General features: G+C 36.3%; 1 protein-coding gene across 1 annotated transcript in view; it reads right to left on the bottom strand.

Moving 5' to 3' along the window:
• Nucleotides 1-17,160, bottom strand: part of CDK14 (cyclin dependent kinase 14) — a 229,171-nt gene extending 212,011 nt beyond the window's left edge. The window contains exons 1-2 of the mRNA XM_027893192.1: nt 16,909-17,160; nt 7,146-7,240 (exon numbers count right to left, since the gene is read on the bottom strand). Coding sequence (XP_027748993.1) covers nt 7,146-7,240; nt 16,909-17,139 — 326 coding nt within the window. The 5' untranslated portion in view covers nt 17,140-17,160. The remainder of the gene's footprint in view (nt 1-7,145; nt 7,241-16,908) is intronic.
• Nucleotides 17,161-17,862: the final 702 nt, after the last annotated feature.

Here is a 17,862-nt window from a genome sequence, read left to right as displayed (position 1 = left end):
AGCTGGAGTTGAGGCTGAGCTCATAACCTGAGCAAGTGCTAAGCTTAGGAACATTTCAATAATGAAAAATCAGTAGATGGTATTTGGATGATGCTCTAGTTTGTGATACACATTTCAAGAAACTAATTCTTATGAAGAAAAGTAACTCTCAATTGTTAAATATTCATTTACATGAAAAGCTCAGAGTTTGATGATCAAACATTGGGAATATCTAATTAGATCTACTCCATAGCGATATTAATGTCATAAACAGACATCTAAAACCCCAAATAGACCATGAATAGGGCCTAATGAAACCAGCTCTGCCAGAATTTTCCTTTGAAGAAACTTGACAGAGGCACATTCACTGTAGGTTTCGTCACCTCTGATTATTTATACCAACAAATAACTAATTCCACATTGAGGTAAACACTTCTTTTAATCATTATCATAAAAGGCAGTTCAGTGTAAACATGGTTCATATTATATTTTTCTTACTAAAAAGGAATTTCTAGTTTACAAAAGCCATTCACAGTCCTGCTAAAGCCATATGATATAAATACTCAAAAGATTAACACAGCCCCAGCATTTCTCTTTTTGAATCCCACCATCTTTTAACATCATCCTAGACAAAAGTTACCTTGTTTTAGAGGAAGCTGGTGGATTAAAGATATTTCATAATGCTGATGTTTATTAGAGCTGAAAAACAGAAGATCAAAGAGTTCCAAGAGAGAAGAAGGATTTAAATTATTAATTAGTGTTGTCACTGTAACTCAGGAACCCTGTTCTTCACAGGACTCAAGGCAGTCTCAGTGTAGCAGTCCCCACTTGAACAGGAGCAGGTGAGCATTTATCTCCAGGTACCCCATCCCTACCTCCCAGCCCACATCAGTTCAAACTAATCAGCAGCTCATCTAAGCACAGGGGCTGTACTTGACCTATGGCTGCTGGAATCAAATCACATGGGACTGGCAGCAGGAAGGCAATGCCGAGCACCAGTCCTCCTCCAGGTGCCTCTTGTCTCTCTGAGTCCCACTGATGCTCATATAAAGAGAATTTGGAGACAAATAATGATATTGCTTATAAGTAAATTGTGCACACCAACAGTCACAGGGGATCTCCTGAGAGATAACGTTCCTCAGATAACTGGAAAATACATTGGTGCACAATGGTGTTTAGTTGGCAAATTACTTCAGTGTTTGCTCTACCATTCCAATCATGCATATATGCATGAGGGCAAATAAATGACTATCCAATAACTCTACCATGTGTATCTAATATAACTATGTTCAATATCTAATATAACTATGTTCTATCCCATTTTTTCTACCAAGTTTTCTTGGGCAATCCTGGACAAGTAATAAAATACACTTTCTTCAATTTTGTCCCACTCTATGCAAGTTAATAATACTAAGTCATCTCTGTAAACTGCTTTGCAGGTTAAAGAACAGCATATGTACTGTAATGTTCTTTTTCTATATTCAACTATGGAGGAAAATTTTCCCAATCTTTCTTTTAACTACTGAGAAATTCACTCAGCAAGTGATCAACATAGCCAAAGACTAGAAGATTCTAGTTAGAATCTTAGTAACTTATTTTAATACTTACACTATTTTAATAATTTTTTCCACTATTTGGTATTTTAGTTGAACATATAGTTCAGATCTAGTTCAACTCAAAGTTATTCTTTTTATTAAAGATTTACAATGTTAGACATTTTTCAAAAAGACCTATATGTACACACTTTATAAACCCATGTCATAATCTGCCTACAAAAGTCAGTTAAGGAAATCAGTTAAAAACTGAGGGAAAACAAAAGTGAAGGTCTAGTTGATAACCATAAAATGCCTTTTCATAATCCATGAATATGTATTCCTTTTCCAGCCATCTGCTATACTAGGATGAAAAGTGCTTCATTTATAGAACACTGATTTTACACAATTTGCAAGAAATAAAGAAAAGGTTAAGGAAGTTTAGGTAATTTAGGCAACATAAATCAGAACAATTTTGAAATAATTACTCTAAATAAATTTTTCATAACATGAAGAAAAACTTTCCTATGAAAGGAAACTGGACTGTTGCACATGAAACATATCAGGGAGCCTGTGAACACACCACCTCACACGGACACAGAGTGAAGATAGGGGCATGACTAAAAAAGTGGTAGCATGAACATTTGAAGCCTATGGCACTAGCAATACACCGAACACCAAACAAAAGACAGAGTCAAGGAGGTTTCATGACAAGTAAAAGAAATCCTGCAACTTCAAAAACAAAAGTCAGAACAGCAATTAGTCCTATCAGTCATCCTCAATGAAGGATTCAGCATCATGAATATAAAAAAAACCAAAATACACACCCCATCCTTTTTTTCTTGTGAGCAGCCATCCACACACATAGATATGAAATATGATGGTCAGCTATATATCCATAACACAGACTACAATATATCATGCCAACAACAAATACAGGTAGTTCTCACTGATTATTCAAATATTTTCTGCTGCCCCAAGCATCATGGAAACCACAGCCAGCACACAGTTTAATGCCTGTTTGAGTGCAATTTCTCTTCACTTTGTACCATGAACTTCCTATTGTTTTTCAAGTGAATAGTTAAAGGTACTGTCTTTGATGGAGATAAATGTCAAGTGCCCTGGCTACCTTAAAAAATACCTTTTGTCTTTAAGTACATCTTGGAATCACCTTGAACACAAACAATTCAGATTTCAAACTGAAATGAGAGAGGTACCTTGACTGAAGGACTGCCCTCTCTCTGCAGCTTTTGAGCTGTTGCTGACAGCATCAGTTTAATGTGCTCTGCTCTGTGCTCTCCTTATTTCTCATATTAATAGTTACAAAGGATAAGGACCTCAATTCATTAGAACAAGTATTTTACTAGAGATAAATTGAAATTATGTAATTTCATGATATGGAAATTAGGCAGAAATGTGTTGATTGAGCTGTTAGAAATTCTACACATTTCTGCAATACTATGAGCACCTTAGTAAAGGTGTCCAAAACCATTAAAGGTATAGTAAAAAAATCACATGAACTTGCAAGAAACAGATCAAGACCACAGTGGAGATACCACTGGTGTACCTCTCAAAACACAGAGCGAGTGCTTTGCAAGCAGCAGTCACAGACCACATCACTTTAGCCAAGGTAATCTTTTTTAACTCTTTGCCTTGAAGGGCAACTGAACACAGAGGGAGGAGAGGACAGAAAGCATGCCAACTCGTAACGCTGCCAAAAGCACAGATTTTTCCCTTAAGTGCAATATGCAGAGTTCCCAGTGCAGGAAGGCAAAGCCTCCCTGATGCAACCAGGGGTTCTGGTTGGCAACATCTCCCTTATGCTGTCACCAGCTTTGTCTCCAGACTCACAACTCACATTTATGTGCCACAGAACAAGCCAGATCCCATCACCGTTTGTTCAGGTACGTGTATAATTAAGCTCAGGAGGGAAGAAGGTCAATGGCAGCAGGAAGACATATGTGTCAATACACAGACAAACAGCACTTCTTCAGTGTCTTCAGAAGACACCTATTGTTTTGCACCTATTAAACGGCAAACGTCCCAAGTGTTAGTCAAATACAGAGTCAATGGAACTTGCATCACTTTTTACACTGTATTAGTAAATTACACTTAGCCTACTTCTCCAAAATTTTATATTAAAAAAAATCACTTCAAAGTCATCTGAATTTCATGCAGTAAGCAGCCACTTGGGATTTTATATAACAATGTAAAATATGAGAATCTAACATGAATGAAAGTAGAAAATGAACATGCCAAGATGAGTTTCATTACATATGTCTGATATGCAACACGTGAAATCAAATAGATTTGCCTATTGATGCAACTGTCAGCCAGAAAAAAAATGACTGCTTGGCTGTTCCTCCTATAAACAAAAAAGCCCAGCCTCAGAGAATGCTGTTTCACTTTCCTCAGTAACACACTCCTGTTCACTCTGCTGCTTCTTCATCCCAGGGATTCGTTTTTATCTGACTACAAAAAAAAGAAATCCATCATCCAGTAAGAGGAATTAGCCAGCTTCATTTCACTTTCCTGGGATACTACCACAAATGCTCAAATAGAGAGAAAAGCAATGGATTTGATAGGAAGACAAGGGCTTCCCATCACAGGGTATCAGGGTAATACTGATCCTGCTCCAAGCTGTAAAAAGCCAGGATTGTCCTGAAAGCAAGTTACTGCATGCATTACTTTAAATTTTAGGAAAGGAATGGCTGATTTTTCTCTTTGGAGGCAGATATGTATCTTTCAGACTTTCAAAATAGTATGCTAAGGTCAAGAATGTTTTATTTCATCATTATGATCAGCAGAGGAAATAATTTTAAAAGCTGAAATGTATTTCAGGATATGCATTAAAAAAACAAACTCCACTACTTACTGGTGACAAATGTTAAACACAAGAATTCTGAGTAGAAAGCATCATTCTAAGCAGCTCAGTCTGACCTTAAATTTTCCATCTTCAGCTCCAGTTAAGGACACATCTTAGAAACATTTTGGCAAAATGAGAAAGCCAAGCATTAGAGTTGATTATTAGGGATTCTCAAACGTTTTGATCAAAATCCACTTGTGTGCAAGCAAACATTATCAGCTCCAGCTCTTCCATCATGTGCAAACACATGTCTGCATTCTACAATGTGCTATGAGAGCTTAATTCTTCAGCAGTCAAACTGGGCATATACAAACATAAACAAGGCTCTTCTGACCTATTTTGCTCATTGCAGGGGAGCACAGTGATGTATATCACAATCTCACCCTAGGTACCCACATCAGGGGCTAGACAAAAAACTCTGTATCTATTCCCATATCATTTTTAGATAAAGCTATAAACAGAGTCAATGTGCCTCGAAAGTAGCAGCCAGGTTTGGTTCTTAACCATAGGATCATTGAATTGTTTAGGCTGGAAAAGGCCACCATGATCATGGAGTCCCACCATTAACACAATATAGGCAAGCCTATCACTAAAATGTGTCTTGAAGTAGTATATCTACACCTTTTAAATATCTCCAGGGATGGGCTTCAGCCAATGTTGGCCCATCCATTCTGCTCCATGCTTGTCCATTCCCAGTGAGTGCATTAGACCAGTAATGCTCTTTCTTCTTTAGGGATATCACCTAGGCCAGGGATTCTTAAGTTTCTCATAGGGACAGAAAAGGTGACAAAGCTACATTACCTCAAAAAACAACTAATTTTGAAATAGCACTTGTAGTGTTTCCCAAGTTATTAAAGTACAGCCTCTCCCTCCTGTGAAATAATTCAACAGTTTCTCTAGTTCAAGAGATAGAAATCTGGGCTGGAGGTGCTGAATCTAGATAGTGCTGGGTAATATGGAAATTATTGAATTCTCAGTAGGAAAAAAAATAGGTGAAGGAATACTATTATAATAGTGTACTATAGTAGTGAAGGAATAGTATTATAACAATAGAAATACTCTTTGCATATGAATTTTTATCCTCATTCCAGTTACACATACTTTTTTCAAAGCACATTTTAAAGACCTTACAGAAGATGTTACAAAGCAGCAGGATAAAGTTGTACGTAACCGTTATAACTCTCCCTACTTATTCAGAGCTAGCTGTCTAGCTGTTTATAGTGGAGAACGTAGTGTGCTCAGTAATTTCAATTTATTATTCAACTATCATTAAAATCATTGAAGTATTTCTTACAGATCTGCAGGCAGCTCTACCAAAACAGTATTTCTAACAAATCTATATTTCATAATGTGTTCACAAATCACCACTGAATGAAATAGCTTCAGGGAAGAACTTTGCTTTGTTTTTAACTTTCAGTCTGTTCTGCTGACTGAGGGGGCATCTAGAGAGCCTGTTGCCTGAGTTCAATCTTATTGAAAGCTGAGGCATATGGGATAAATATCACTAGTTACTCGCTGTGATTTTACTGCAGAGTTTGGGTCATAAAATACAAACTGAAATCTATACTCTTTTCTCATATTACATAGAGCCCAATAAAAAGCTTCTATGTGTATAATGTCTGGAACATATGGAGATACATAACTGAATAATTAACCACACAATGTAAATGCATTTTCTTGAAGAAAGTTGCCAGTGAGAGATAATACCTGCAGTGGCATGGCAGAAGTGTAAATACTTCTACAATTAGAACATGTTTTTATTCACATCAGCTGTCATTATGCTTATCAATATCAAAGCTAATCTTATGAGGGAACCCATTCATTCGATTTATTAAAAATATTCAGTGAAAAAAGATAATTTTCTGTACCTAACCAATTTCATGACCCTGGAAAATGTTAGAGTATATTTCTTTTTTTTTTGTCCCATGAGCATCATGATAGTCTCTCTGCTGGAATGGTAAAGTTGTCTCATCTATCACTGAATAGTCAAAGTTTTTAAATAGATATCACATGTACCAAACCCCTCTTTCAGAACTGCCTTATTATTATTGGAAATGTGATTATTGAAACTTGATTAAATATGTGAAATCACAGAAGACACTCTGCTTCACAAAAGATAACTCTCAGTGGAAGCACTAGATCAAGAAGTATATTTTAAATGTGTTTACTGAAATATTTTATGCAATATAGAAGCACTTAGGGCATTTGGGGATAAAAACCCTGCAACAAATAGCAAACATTAAAGTGGATGAAAAAAATATTTGACATGTATACAGTAGATTATTTTGAGGCGGAATGGTTGCAACGATTGTAAATAAACTCTTGTAAACAAACTAAACCTTGAGTAGTCCAAAATTCAATTAATTCCTTTCATATTATTTTGTTCAAGTTTTTAAATAATGATAAATAAAAGGAAAACAACTTATGACATATATTCAGCATTACTCTCTGAGTATCAGAAAAATTTACCTGAGAGCATATTCTTCTTTTACCCCAAAAAATTTATTTGGTATGGATATTGAGAAAGTAGTACAACATTAAAGCATAAACAAACATCAGATTAACAGGGATCTCATCTTGTTCTGATGTGAAGGTAATATGTTACCTGTGCAAAATGGTCTCAACATCTTTCACTCGAGCACATGGCAGTGAGTAGCACTTTGATTCATAGGGATCCATGTACATGTTCAGCAACTTTAGTTGATACTTTCTGCTTATCTTCATTTACACTCAAAATTAAATTAAGGAAAAAAAACACCACCACTTACTTGCTTTTTCCTTTGTATACTGTAGCATAGGACCCTTCCCCTAGTTTTTCCAGTTTTTCATATGAGTCTGCTTTTCCAAACTTAGGGCTTGTAGGCTAAACAAAACAAAAGAGATGACTTTTCAGCGTGTATTGAACCCGTAACATTAACTGCTTTGATTCAGCCTTTAGAGACCAAACATCATTATCAAAACTCATAGACCTGCATGTTCTCTGCAGCCAACAACAACAAAAAAATTAATAGGAGAGCTAATGAAACATTATAATAGATTACTCAAAGAAAAGATCATTCAGCACCCCAGATGGTGGTTGCTGATATTAACCATACACTTATATCATTGGAACTATCAAAAGGATTTTGTTCTTAATCAAAGACATGTTTCTGTTTTATTGTTCACATATATAACTTCATAGAGGGAAAAGGTCACTAACAACTAAAGCATCTTCTTTATGTTTAGAGATTGAAAAAGCATACTTAGTCTGCCCTGAAAAATCGGGTTAAAATAGCTGTTTATTTTTTTTTTAATTTATTTTACTTTAGACTAAAGCTCATCCAAAAATATTGCTCTAACTAGTCCATGTCCCATTACATCAACAGCAAAGCATCTTTAATGATAGTATCTTGACTTTGATTACAGTCTTCAGCTTGTGGATATAATCACACCATACTTTAATATATATGCAAGAGAGTCAAATAAAGTCCTGTATCCTTAAGATCTGCAGCATAAGTGAGGGGTCTAAAACTAAAGGAGGTTAAGCAATCATTCTTGTTCAATGGGCAGATAGCTCAGATGGCTTTTGCAACAGACTGGTATTTGCCCACTTTTACACAGTTTTAACACAGAACAACTCAACACTGCAAAACCAGGAATTTACCTGACATGAGAACTTTCCATTGAAATTCTTGATTGATTTGATTGATTTTTGTTAACTGCATTCCATTTTCCCAAATTTCCCCATTTTCCAGTTGTCTGGAAGGAAAGGGCTTTTTATTTTTTCCCCCAAGACTAGATGTACACTGCAAAAAACTGACCTGCAACTGCCCTCAGCATTACCCACATATATTTTAGACTACAGTGCTCAGATGTTCTATACCTAAACCAACCAAAAGATCACAAAGCAGAAACTTTAGAGGGTCAGCAGAAACTTTGGAGGGTCAGCACTAACACTCAAGTCCCATAGAGAGACTGATTTGATGGTACTCTGGTTAAACATCACAAAACAAAGAAAAGCAGACAAGCAACCCCAGCGTGTTTAGGGTTGAATTCAGCTGAGAGGCTCTAAGCCATGTGTGCAGCTGCATACATGGTACACTCACATTTAGGATCCTAGGCCTGATTTACAAAAAGTATTCATGTTTCAGGTTTCTTTAAAGGAAACAAACATAACAGTACAGGACACATCTGTGTGTAAATTCCTGTTAAACCATGGTTGAAAGTTTTAAATCAACTGAGCCTAAAAATTGCTTCTATTTAAACAGACAAGGGCATCCCAGGTAAGCTGATTTGGTTCTTCATACCTGTCCAGCACATTCAATTAGCCATTAGCCAGAAAATGCAAACATTCTCTTTACTTAACTATCCCTCATTTGTCCTATGCAAAAATTCTGGCACTTTGCCATATATACACTTTTTTTGAGATGAACATTTCATCGTTCTATTGAATGGTATAAGGACATACCCATGTATGTTTGCAAAATTGAGACTTTACACCTCTCTCCATTACAAAAACAACCTATTATTTTGCTATCCAACTCCTAAGTATTAATGGACTTACAAAAATTTGCCATATGAGAACTCTCAGATCTTTTTCCTGCTACAATATTTGGAACACTTCATTATAGATAAGGTAATATTCTTAGTGTCCAATCTGTGCTTAAAAAGGCATTTTGCCTAGTTAAAAACAATTTTTTTAAAAGAATCACAGTTTTATTACAGATGTTACTAATAGAGGTGACTAAAATATTTATCCAAGTAGCCTTCTCATTTAAGTATCCAATAATGTACTAATGCAATTAAAAAAAAAAAAAAACAAAAAACCTTAAGAAAAAGAGTGGTTAGATGTTCAAATGTCTTGCCTATAATGAAAAAGGACAGCAAAGTATTCCCAAATTGCAGGCTGCAATGAACACACAGTGAGCAGCTTTGTTTGGAGTGGAAATGCTGCCCTAGTTAACAGTGAATAGTTCACTGTTGGCTTCCTCATAGCAAGACAGAAAAAAGACAGGGTTTATACATGTGTTTCACATCCATTCTTATTTTCACACTGAGATTTACTTTTATTCTCTACTGCTGGAAACCATAATATAAAGGTCACAACAACTTGTAAGCCTTAAGATCTTGATAGGAAACAGGATGCCTTTAATCCATTACCACACAGCACATCATCAACAATAATTATTCCTACAACCTCAAGATCCTTTCTCCATACTCTGGCTGCCAGAAGCACAGATTTAAGGTCATGTCTTTTGACTCATTCTCCTCAAGAATGTTGCTGCATCCTCACCAAAACCAGCAAAACTTTAAATGCTGGTGTTGACTGGACCAGGAGAAGAGTTCGCTCCTGATTCTATAAGAGAGGTCTTGTGCTCAGGGGCAACCCCACACAGTGCCCCAGGGCTCAGGTCTGAGCAGCAAGGTTGACCTGACACCCTCCCCAAGCAGCCCCCATCACTTGTCCAGTGCCTGCTCACCATGGGTAAGAGCAGACCAGAAACAACCCAAAACCTTAAGCGTAAGCCACTGCCTGCCTGTGTGCAGTAAAACCACCTGGTTGATATTCTCTTCTTTCCAGCTTACAGCACCTCCACAGTGAAGTTCAGCTCTACTCCAACTGGACCACTAGACTGGATTGCCCATGTTCCTATGCTATTAGATCTCCTTTTGGGAAAATGGACATTATGTTTCCTTGCATTGGTAATCTGAAAAGGCTTACAACTTTTGATGGTGTCTGGTGTAGAAAATCATTCCAGAGGATTTTATTTAAAAAGTTTAAATAAATTCTCAGGCAGAAAAATACTAATTTGCATGATACTTCCTAGTGAAACACCAAAACACTCAGAAAATGCAATTACTTCAGAAAATTAAGGAACAGCTTTACCATTTCCCCAACATCTTCTCATTTTTTTTTTTTTAAATTAAGTCTCATACATCAATTCAAACTTCTAATTACAAATTGCTTGCAAAGGTAAGTTCAGGGACTTCTTACCTTTCCTTTTATTTCTGGATTACAAAGGAGGTAAAGACTGACTAAGAAAATGTAAAAATACAAAACTTTCCAAAGCTTAAGTTTGAAGCTCTGCTGCCCTTCTCTGGTCACACTTCAGCACCTCAGTGTCTCTCTTGGAGTAAGGAGCCCAAAACTGAGCCCAGTATTCGAGGTGCAGCCTCACCAATAATGAGTATAGGACAATCATTGACCTGGTCCTACTGGCCAGACCTGGGCACACCCAGCACATACTTTCAGATATCTGTCGACCAAAATTTGTCATGACATAGCATGACTGTGGTAAAAGGACAATCTTTGTCACGTCTGAAAATTGGTTATTTACTGGATCTGAAAATTTTTTGATATGTTAATTAAAGCCTTCAAATAATTTCTTTAAAATTCTTATCACAATGTGTTGGATATAAGCCTAGGGCAGATCTCCTTCCCATGGACCCATAGACTTCTGTATCTTACTCGTCAGTGAGTCTACCTAGGCATAAAGAAACCTGTTGCTCCATATTATAGTTTTGTATTTGTTACAAAAAAAAGAACTTACAAAGCTAAGGAAAAAACCCAGACAGGTGCATATGTGACCAAGATTGAGCTCTATAATAGGCAAAAAGTTAAATAGGCAGTAAACAACCTGTCAGCAAGAAATTGATACCACTTGAAAACTCACTGCAAAGTGAATTTTCATGCTACGGAGAAATCTTTCAAAGAACTCAAATGGGAAAGCTAGATGAATTAACATGACAGAAGGGAGTAAAGGTCCTCATACCTCTGAAGAGCACAGACCCAAGTCATTTTGAAAGTCAGCACAGATTGTGGTAGATTATGTTATCCTCAAGAGGATATTATCAACTGGAGCACAGAATACTGCACTCTTTCCCTTCAGGAAACCCACTGGCAATTTTCCTTGTTCAATTGTTTGTTTCACTTTTCTTAAAAATAGTTTTCATTAGGTAGCTTTCTTATTATAAGCCTACATATTTCTCAGTGCAAGATTAGTCTAAGCACCACTAAGCACAGGGAGTGGGCATTTTTAGCAGCATGGCTTACAGTAACCAAGATTAGATATTTTTTCCCCTCTGGTTAAGGAAATAAAGATCATAGTAACAAGGATAGAAAGAGTATGCCAAAATGTTGAGTACAGAAATAGAAGAAGCTGGTATTTCAAACTGACATGAGAGTAAAAAATAACAGAGAGAAAAAGAAATGAGAAGAAACTGGCTTTTCTGACCAGGTCGTTTCAAATGGACATTTCATTGATATAGACTGTAGAAAGGATAACAGGCTTAATCCAGTATCTTGCAGTATGAATCCTTGTACTATATTGCCACGTGAATACCTCTCTTTCTCAAAAATTTTCAAAATATATGTAGTAAAGAAAGCTTTAATGGAAAATTACAGTGAAAATCACCTGACTTTCCTATTGAATCTGTGTGGGTTATGTTCTCATGCATTTTTCATAACTGCAAAACAGCTTGTGAATGTCACACTTAACCATCACACTCCCAAGTCTAAGTTTTCAACAGACCTTTTTTTTTTTTTTTTTTTAAATGCAAGATACTAAACTTCAGTATAAAACCATCATTTAGGGGAAAATATTGTGTTCACATTGCCTCTGTGAATTATTGCAAATCAAAACTGAGGATATGAGTATTTTGTTTTACACCTCAAAAGGAACGAATACATTGCTGGAAAAATTTGAACATAAAAGGCAGGCCAAGAGGCTTAAAGGAGATGAAATTTTAAAAATGAAAGATAATAATTATTTTTTAATAATTTTATAATTTTTCTTCTTTGGCACAATGACCTTCTTTCACAAAACCATATGCAATTTTCATACTAATTTCAGGTCATATCCAATAACAGGTCAATTTGATCATACCTTGAAAATTGGACTGTTTTCTAGGGCAATATTCAGGGAATACAAAGACGTTCAAGAATCCAAATCAAGCCTTAATCTCAGCTCTCACACTATCTGGTCTCATTCCGTTGCTTGCATCTTCCTAACCCTTTAACACGCAGACATAAATTAAGAGCAACCATAGATCTCTCTGTGAAAGGGCTGGATGCAGTTTTTAGAGCTGTTCACTTATTCTCCAGGCTATTAGAGCAGAGGAGCTGGCTCAACTGCCACATTTTATCTACCTTCTCATCTAGAGAGTATCCCTCAGGTTAACGATTATTAACGCTTCCTTTGTGCCAGTAAAGAAAAATCCATTCTCTGTGTTGAATTCTGAAATCATCTTACCTCAATAAAACATATCAACCAGGAGGGATGCAGTAACCCTACTAATTAACAGGTCCCTAAAACTGTAGAAGGTTGCATATACCTGAAGAGGAAGACAGGCAAGAATGGCACAGCAAGTGTTTAGGCAGACAAAAATGATGCCCAACTTTTGGATAAAATCCTGACATTAGTGTCTGTTTCAAAATTAGATTTCTTACACGGCTGTTTTACAATATGCTAATAGGATCAGTAGGATCATAATAGGATTCATGCTTTTTTGGTTGTACCTTTTGGGGGATAGCTGCATAATCAGGACTGAAAATTAAGACTAGTTACAGAAACAGAAAATAGGATGCTCTCCCAAAAAGAGCAGAGTCAATGCAGTAAAGCATTGCTTATCCAATTATTTTTATTTGAATGGGTTTTTTACTTTTATGTGAGTTAGCAGAAGGTTAGTGTTTTGCTTCATTTATTTTTTAAAAACTAACTGAAAGGTAGGACTTATACCTTAGCATGACATGTGAATTCATTGCCAGGGAGCTTAAGCCACTCAAAGAGAACAAATGGATGCATATCACTACTCAACTAAATCTTAAGCAGATGGCTAGCTTATAAAACTTGCACTATTCTATTTACATACTGTGCAAAAGGACTATTTTAGTCTATAAAATGTGTACTCTGAATATAATAAAACCACCTTGCACTGAAGAGAAATAACTAAGGTCATATGCTGAAAGAGCATGGATCTCAAATAAAACTTTCAGATAATTACAGTCAAAACGGGTGCAATTTTAGAAAGAGTTGCATGTATTTGTTTCTCAGTTGTGTTTTTTTTATTTTGTTCAGTTTATTTTGTAGTTTTAACTCTTCTCAGTTAAGAAGAAAAGGAAAGTAAGTTTCCTCCCTTGGTAGGCAAAAAACTCAGCAATAAACTTTTAGAAAGATAAGATAAAGACACAGGTAAGTGCACTCAGCTGTAGCTACATGTATATTATATATATATATATATATATGTATACGCACACACATATTGTGTTGGGATGGATCAGAGAAAACGTTTGTCAAGCCAAATTCCCTTCTAACAGTGGCCAACAGGTGATGCACAGGTAGGCCAACACCTACTTCACTACCTCCAAGTTATCCACTGTTCTGATGTGATGAAGGAGGAAGTCTGTTCTGCTGGAAAATGCATTTCATAACTACATCCAATTTCAATCAGCTTAAGCAGTTTTGGAAACCTCTCTCATAGATGTTTTCTTATGTTTAGACCAAGAGGAGAAGGTGGAAAGGTTTTAAGTGCAAAAATTAAGATTGTCTTATAAGAATGAACAAACAAAAAGAAGTGCTAACTTCTGTCTGCACTAATTAACCATACAGGATTTCTACCAGGTTGCAACGAGTTGTGACATTAGCTGCAGAAAATTACTTCATGTTCAAAAGCAAGAGATTTATTTGCCAAGAGACAATCTGTGGGAAGGAACATGGAGTTCCAGCTTTCCCAAAATTCTGTGTGTGTTTCATCTTTTTCATCATAAGATGCAGAGCATTTCAAAGGTATGTAAAACACAAAATGGGTAACATGCCACCTCCAGAGTGTTTGGTGATCTTCACTAAACACTGAAGCTGATACCTGCCAGAGAGGTGATAAAACTTCTGAAATTAATCAAAGCAGAAGCTAACACCCCAGGGCATAATAAACAAGGTCTTTCAGGCAACATCTTGAAAAATGTTATTCCTGATAAAAAGGACTTTTACCTGAGCAGAAGCAATGATATGGAGACTGCAAGCCTTAGCCATGTACCATCTGTAAGACATCACTTCCCTATCTCACGGCTACAAAGGACTTTAAATGATGAAAGAGAAGAGACTAAACTGAAGCCTATCTCTAATTCAGTTCCTATACTAATCAAGCATGGAAAGTGTAAATTGAAGGTAGCATACATCTATCAGAGTATCTTAAAATAAAGCTTAGAGAAAGTAGAGCAAAAACTGAAACACAATTCCACAGCTGTAGCCAGTATGATCCAGAGAGCACAGCATGCTCAAGAACATTTACAGAAACTGAAATGCCAGTTCAGACTGGTACAACCTATACAAGAGCAGAATTTCCAGAGAATCAAGTATGAACTCAGTTAGGGAGAATATGTTGTAGTCTTCTAACATGGAATAAAAAGAAGTAATGATCGGAAGAGGAAGTAGCAAGGGCATCTACTAGACAACATCACGGCTAGATTAAAGAAAAGAAACCCCAAACCCTTTGTCAATTCAAGTATAATTCAAGAACACTGAATATAAATTTCTGCAACTAACTACACAGGTGTCACTCAATGAAATGTGCACCAGAACATCCACTGCCTGTGGCAACGTATTCAGGCTTGGGGAATGAAGCAGCTTGAGCATATCTCTGCCTTGGATGGCTGAACTCAGGTCTGCTGGGCAGGACCAGGTGTGACCTGATCAGGCAGAGGGCTACCATTCCCTTTTTCTGTGAACTTCTGCTCGTCCCTCTTCATTGGCATGAACACTCCCGTTACTCCACAGTTTACTCCTTGACAGATACTCTTTGTATCACTCCTTGTGAAGAACAGCCAAAAATTCACTAACAATGCCTCCAAGCAGAAGGAAGAACTGAGTTCAAGAACAGAGCCCTAAAAATCAGAGAGATTTACAGGAAGCTAAGAAATGAGAATTGTATTCCAAGAAATTCCTATGCACCTCCTGTATCCAGCAAGTCTGTGTGAGTCAGCACAGATAAAGATTACCAAAAGCTTATGTATAGCTAGGGCTCTATCCAGCAGCGTACCGGTAGAGCAAGCATTAATATAATTTACATAAGAAAATAATGGGATCTTAGGAGATTGTAGGGATGCAGTAGAGTATCAGCCCTCTGGAAAAGAATAAGATGCTAAAAACACAGTTTCAAAAACACCTGCTTAAAAATTTTGGAAGCAAAGCAACTCAAACCCATCAGCTTTAACAACAACAGAAGAGCATAAAACATTAACAAAAATCATTAACAGTTTCCAAGAGGAACAGGAGAGATGAGAAGTGAGTTAATAATGAAAAAAAATCTTAAGACTTTCCAAAAAACATGATTTAAATTGATAGTTGTGGTGCCAAACAATAATCAGGCATCACAAACAAGTAAACACAGTGCAAACCACTCCATCCATCCTTAATGACTAAAAGTTTTTATCATAAAACTCCTTGTCGTGGACTCAGATGAAATACACTAGAGATATCTTTGGCAGTAGCTATAAAATGCCAGGCAATGATGAAAAAGCAAATTTGTTTTTGCTACAGATGGTTACATTTTAAAATGTAACCTTTTCTAAAAAGGACAGTCCCCTGGAGGCGTGACATCTTACCCGCTAAATTCACATGGGTTAAACACAGCTCATCTACAGAAAATGAACCTCTGTCATTTCTCGTTAGAAGTCTGACAGGATTCAGTCAAACTTCTGTAGGGAGGACAGAAGATGTCCAGAAGATAGAGCAAAACAAAGAAAAGAAAGAAAAGAAAGAAGAGGCAATCAAACTTTTAAATTATTTCACGCCGAATAAGATTTGAAGTGTTACATCCATTCTGCTTAGATCTGTAGTCTTCAACTCAAAGGTCACATTATTATGGATTTTTTCTTGCCAAAGCATAACAGTAATGGTTTTTCAATAATTTTGAAGGTCTTTTGGGGGAAATCTGTTCTGGGCATTATTCATGAAAGATATGACATTTTATTTATCTAGTTGCTTTCAAAATACTTGAGAATAAAACAATTATGATGTGTTGCCAAACCCTTTTCAGTTGTTTTTCTCTCTCCTCTCTCTCAAGAGTTTTTGACATGGAAATAAATGTTATTTTTACTACTTAATTTTAAAAAGAGAATATTAAAATGTAAACAAAATCTGTCAAATCTGATCTGTTTCTCTAAAACCAAAATCTAAAAATCAAAAATGCAGTTCATGTGGTTTCCTAAACTTCGTGGGAAAGAATTCCTCTTCACAAATAAGCAATCCTCTGCAAAATATGCAGTATAAACATTATAGCAGCTGTAATGCATAATCAGGATAAAGAGAGAGGAAAATGCTTAAAAATCCCATCAGACCCCATAATTAATATCTGACAGGAATTTCATAATATATTCTTTTTCAAGTTCTATTTTCTGATTGTATCACTACAAATATATATAGAAAACATCTTTAATAGCATCTTTAATAGTTTTGTTTCCAAGTAATCAATTCCTATTTAAACAAGAAAATATTTATTGAGTGCCATTAATTCCACCATTTGGTACACACAGAGATATCAGAACTGTGCACTTACAGAGCTGGGGCTAGAGTGACGCCTGACTTTAGGTGATTCCTTCCCTGCAGATGAAGTTTTGAAGTTAATGCAAGCGTTGTTCTCTGAATGAACCCTCTTAACTTGATTAGTTGGTTTCTCAAATGGATCAAAACTACTCTGTGTCCTCTGAACCCGAACTTTTTTATCCTCAGGAATTGTATCCAGAGGTTTGATCACTGAATCCATTCCCTGGCAGTTCCGTGTAGACATCTTTGTGACACATATCTGAAAGACAAAAAAAGCACTTGTTGACTCTAACAGGCTTAAAGTCCATGTCATTCTATGCACCAATAAGCATCAAAATAGGCACTGAACTTCATAAGAATTCATTTCCTATTTCTATATTAAAATTGCAAACAACACGTGAATTTTACATAGGGAATGCACACCACAGTGATAATTATAAAAAGCCTGTCTTTGTACAATGCACTAAAAGATCCAGAAAAAGAAAGGCAAAAGAGGAACATACATAAAATTCAAGCATTTGTGTTTTCTTGTACAATGTGTTCTTGGCAACAATGCCACTTCACTTCTCTCTCCAATCTAGCCACAGATATCCACAAGCAGTATTGATTTCCATTTGTTTAAAATTGGATGAGACAAAACTAAAATAAATGATGGTAGCTTGTGTGTGCACTTCGGTGCTGGCTTGCCAAAGATTCAATACCGGTATATTATTGTATTTTTAAATAGTGCTTATACAGTGTTATTATTATTATCACCATATGTCTCAGAAAATCAAATCAGTAAATCAACTCCCAGGCACTGAAACGTGAGATTGCAGCTTAATGGCACACTAAAGCACAGAAGTTCAATTCTTTGTTACTGTGAAGTATGACTCTGCCAAGCTCTAAAGATTGCCACGTGCTGCTTGAGGTATCAAAATATGCTATGGCTAGTTTGAAAGAACTGAAGGAGCAGAACAGCAGGTTT

The sequence above is a fragment of the Empidonax traillii genome, unplaced genomic scaffold (genome assembly GCF_003031625.1).
Source record: "Empidonax traillii isolate 1590-97213 ecotype Southwest subspecies unplaced genomic scaffold, ASM303162v1 scaffold384:size1533304, whole genome shotgun sequence".
NCBI classification, from domain to species: Eukaryota; Metazoa; Chordata; class Aves; order Passeriformes; family Tyrannidae; genus Empidonax; species Empidonax traillii.
This window is presented reverse-complemented; position numbering and strand designations above follow the sequence as displayed.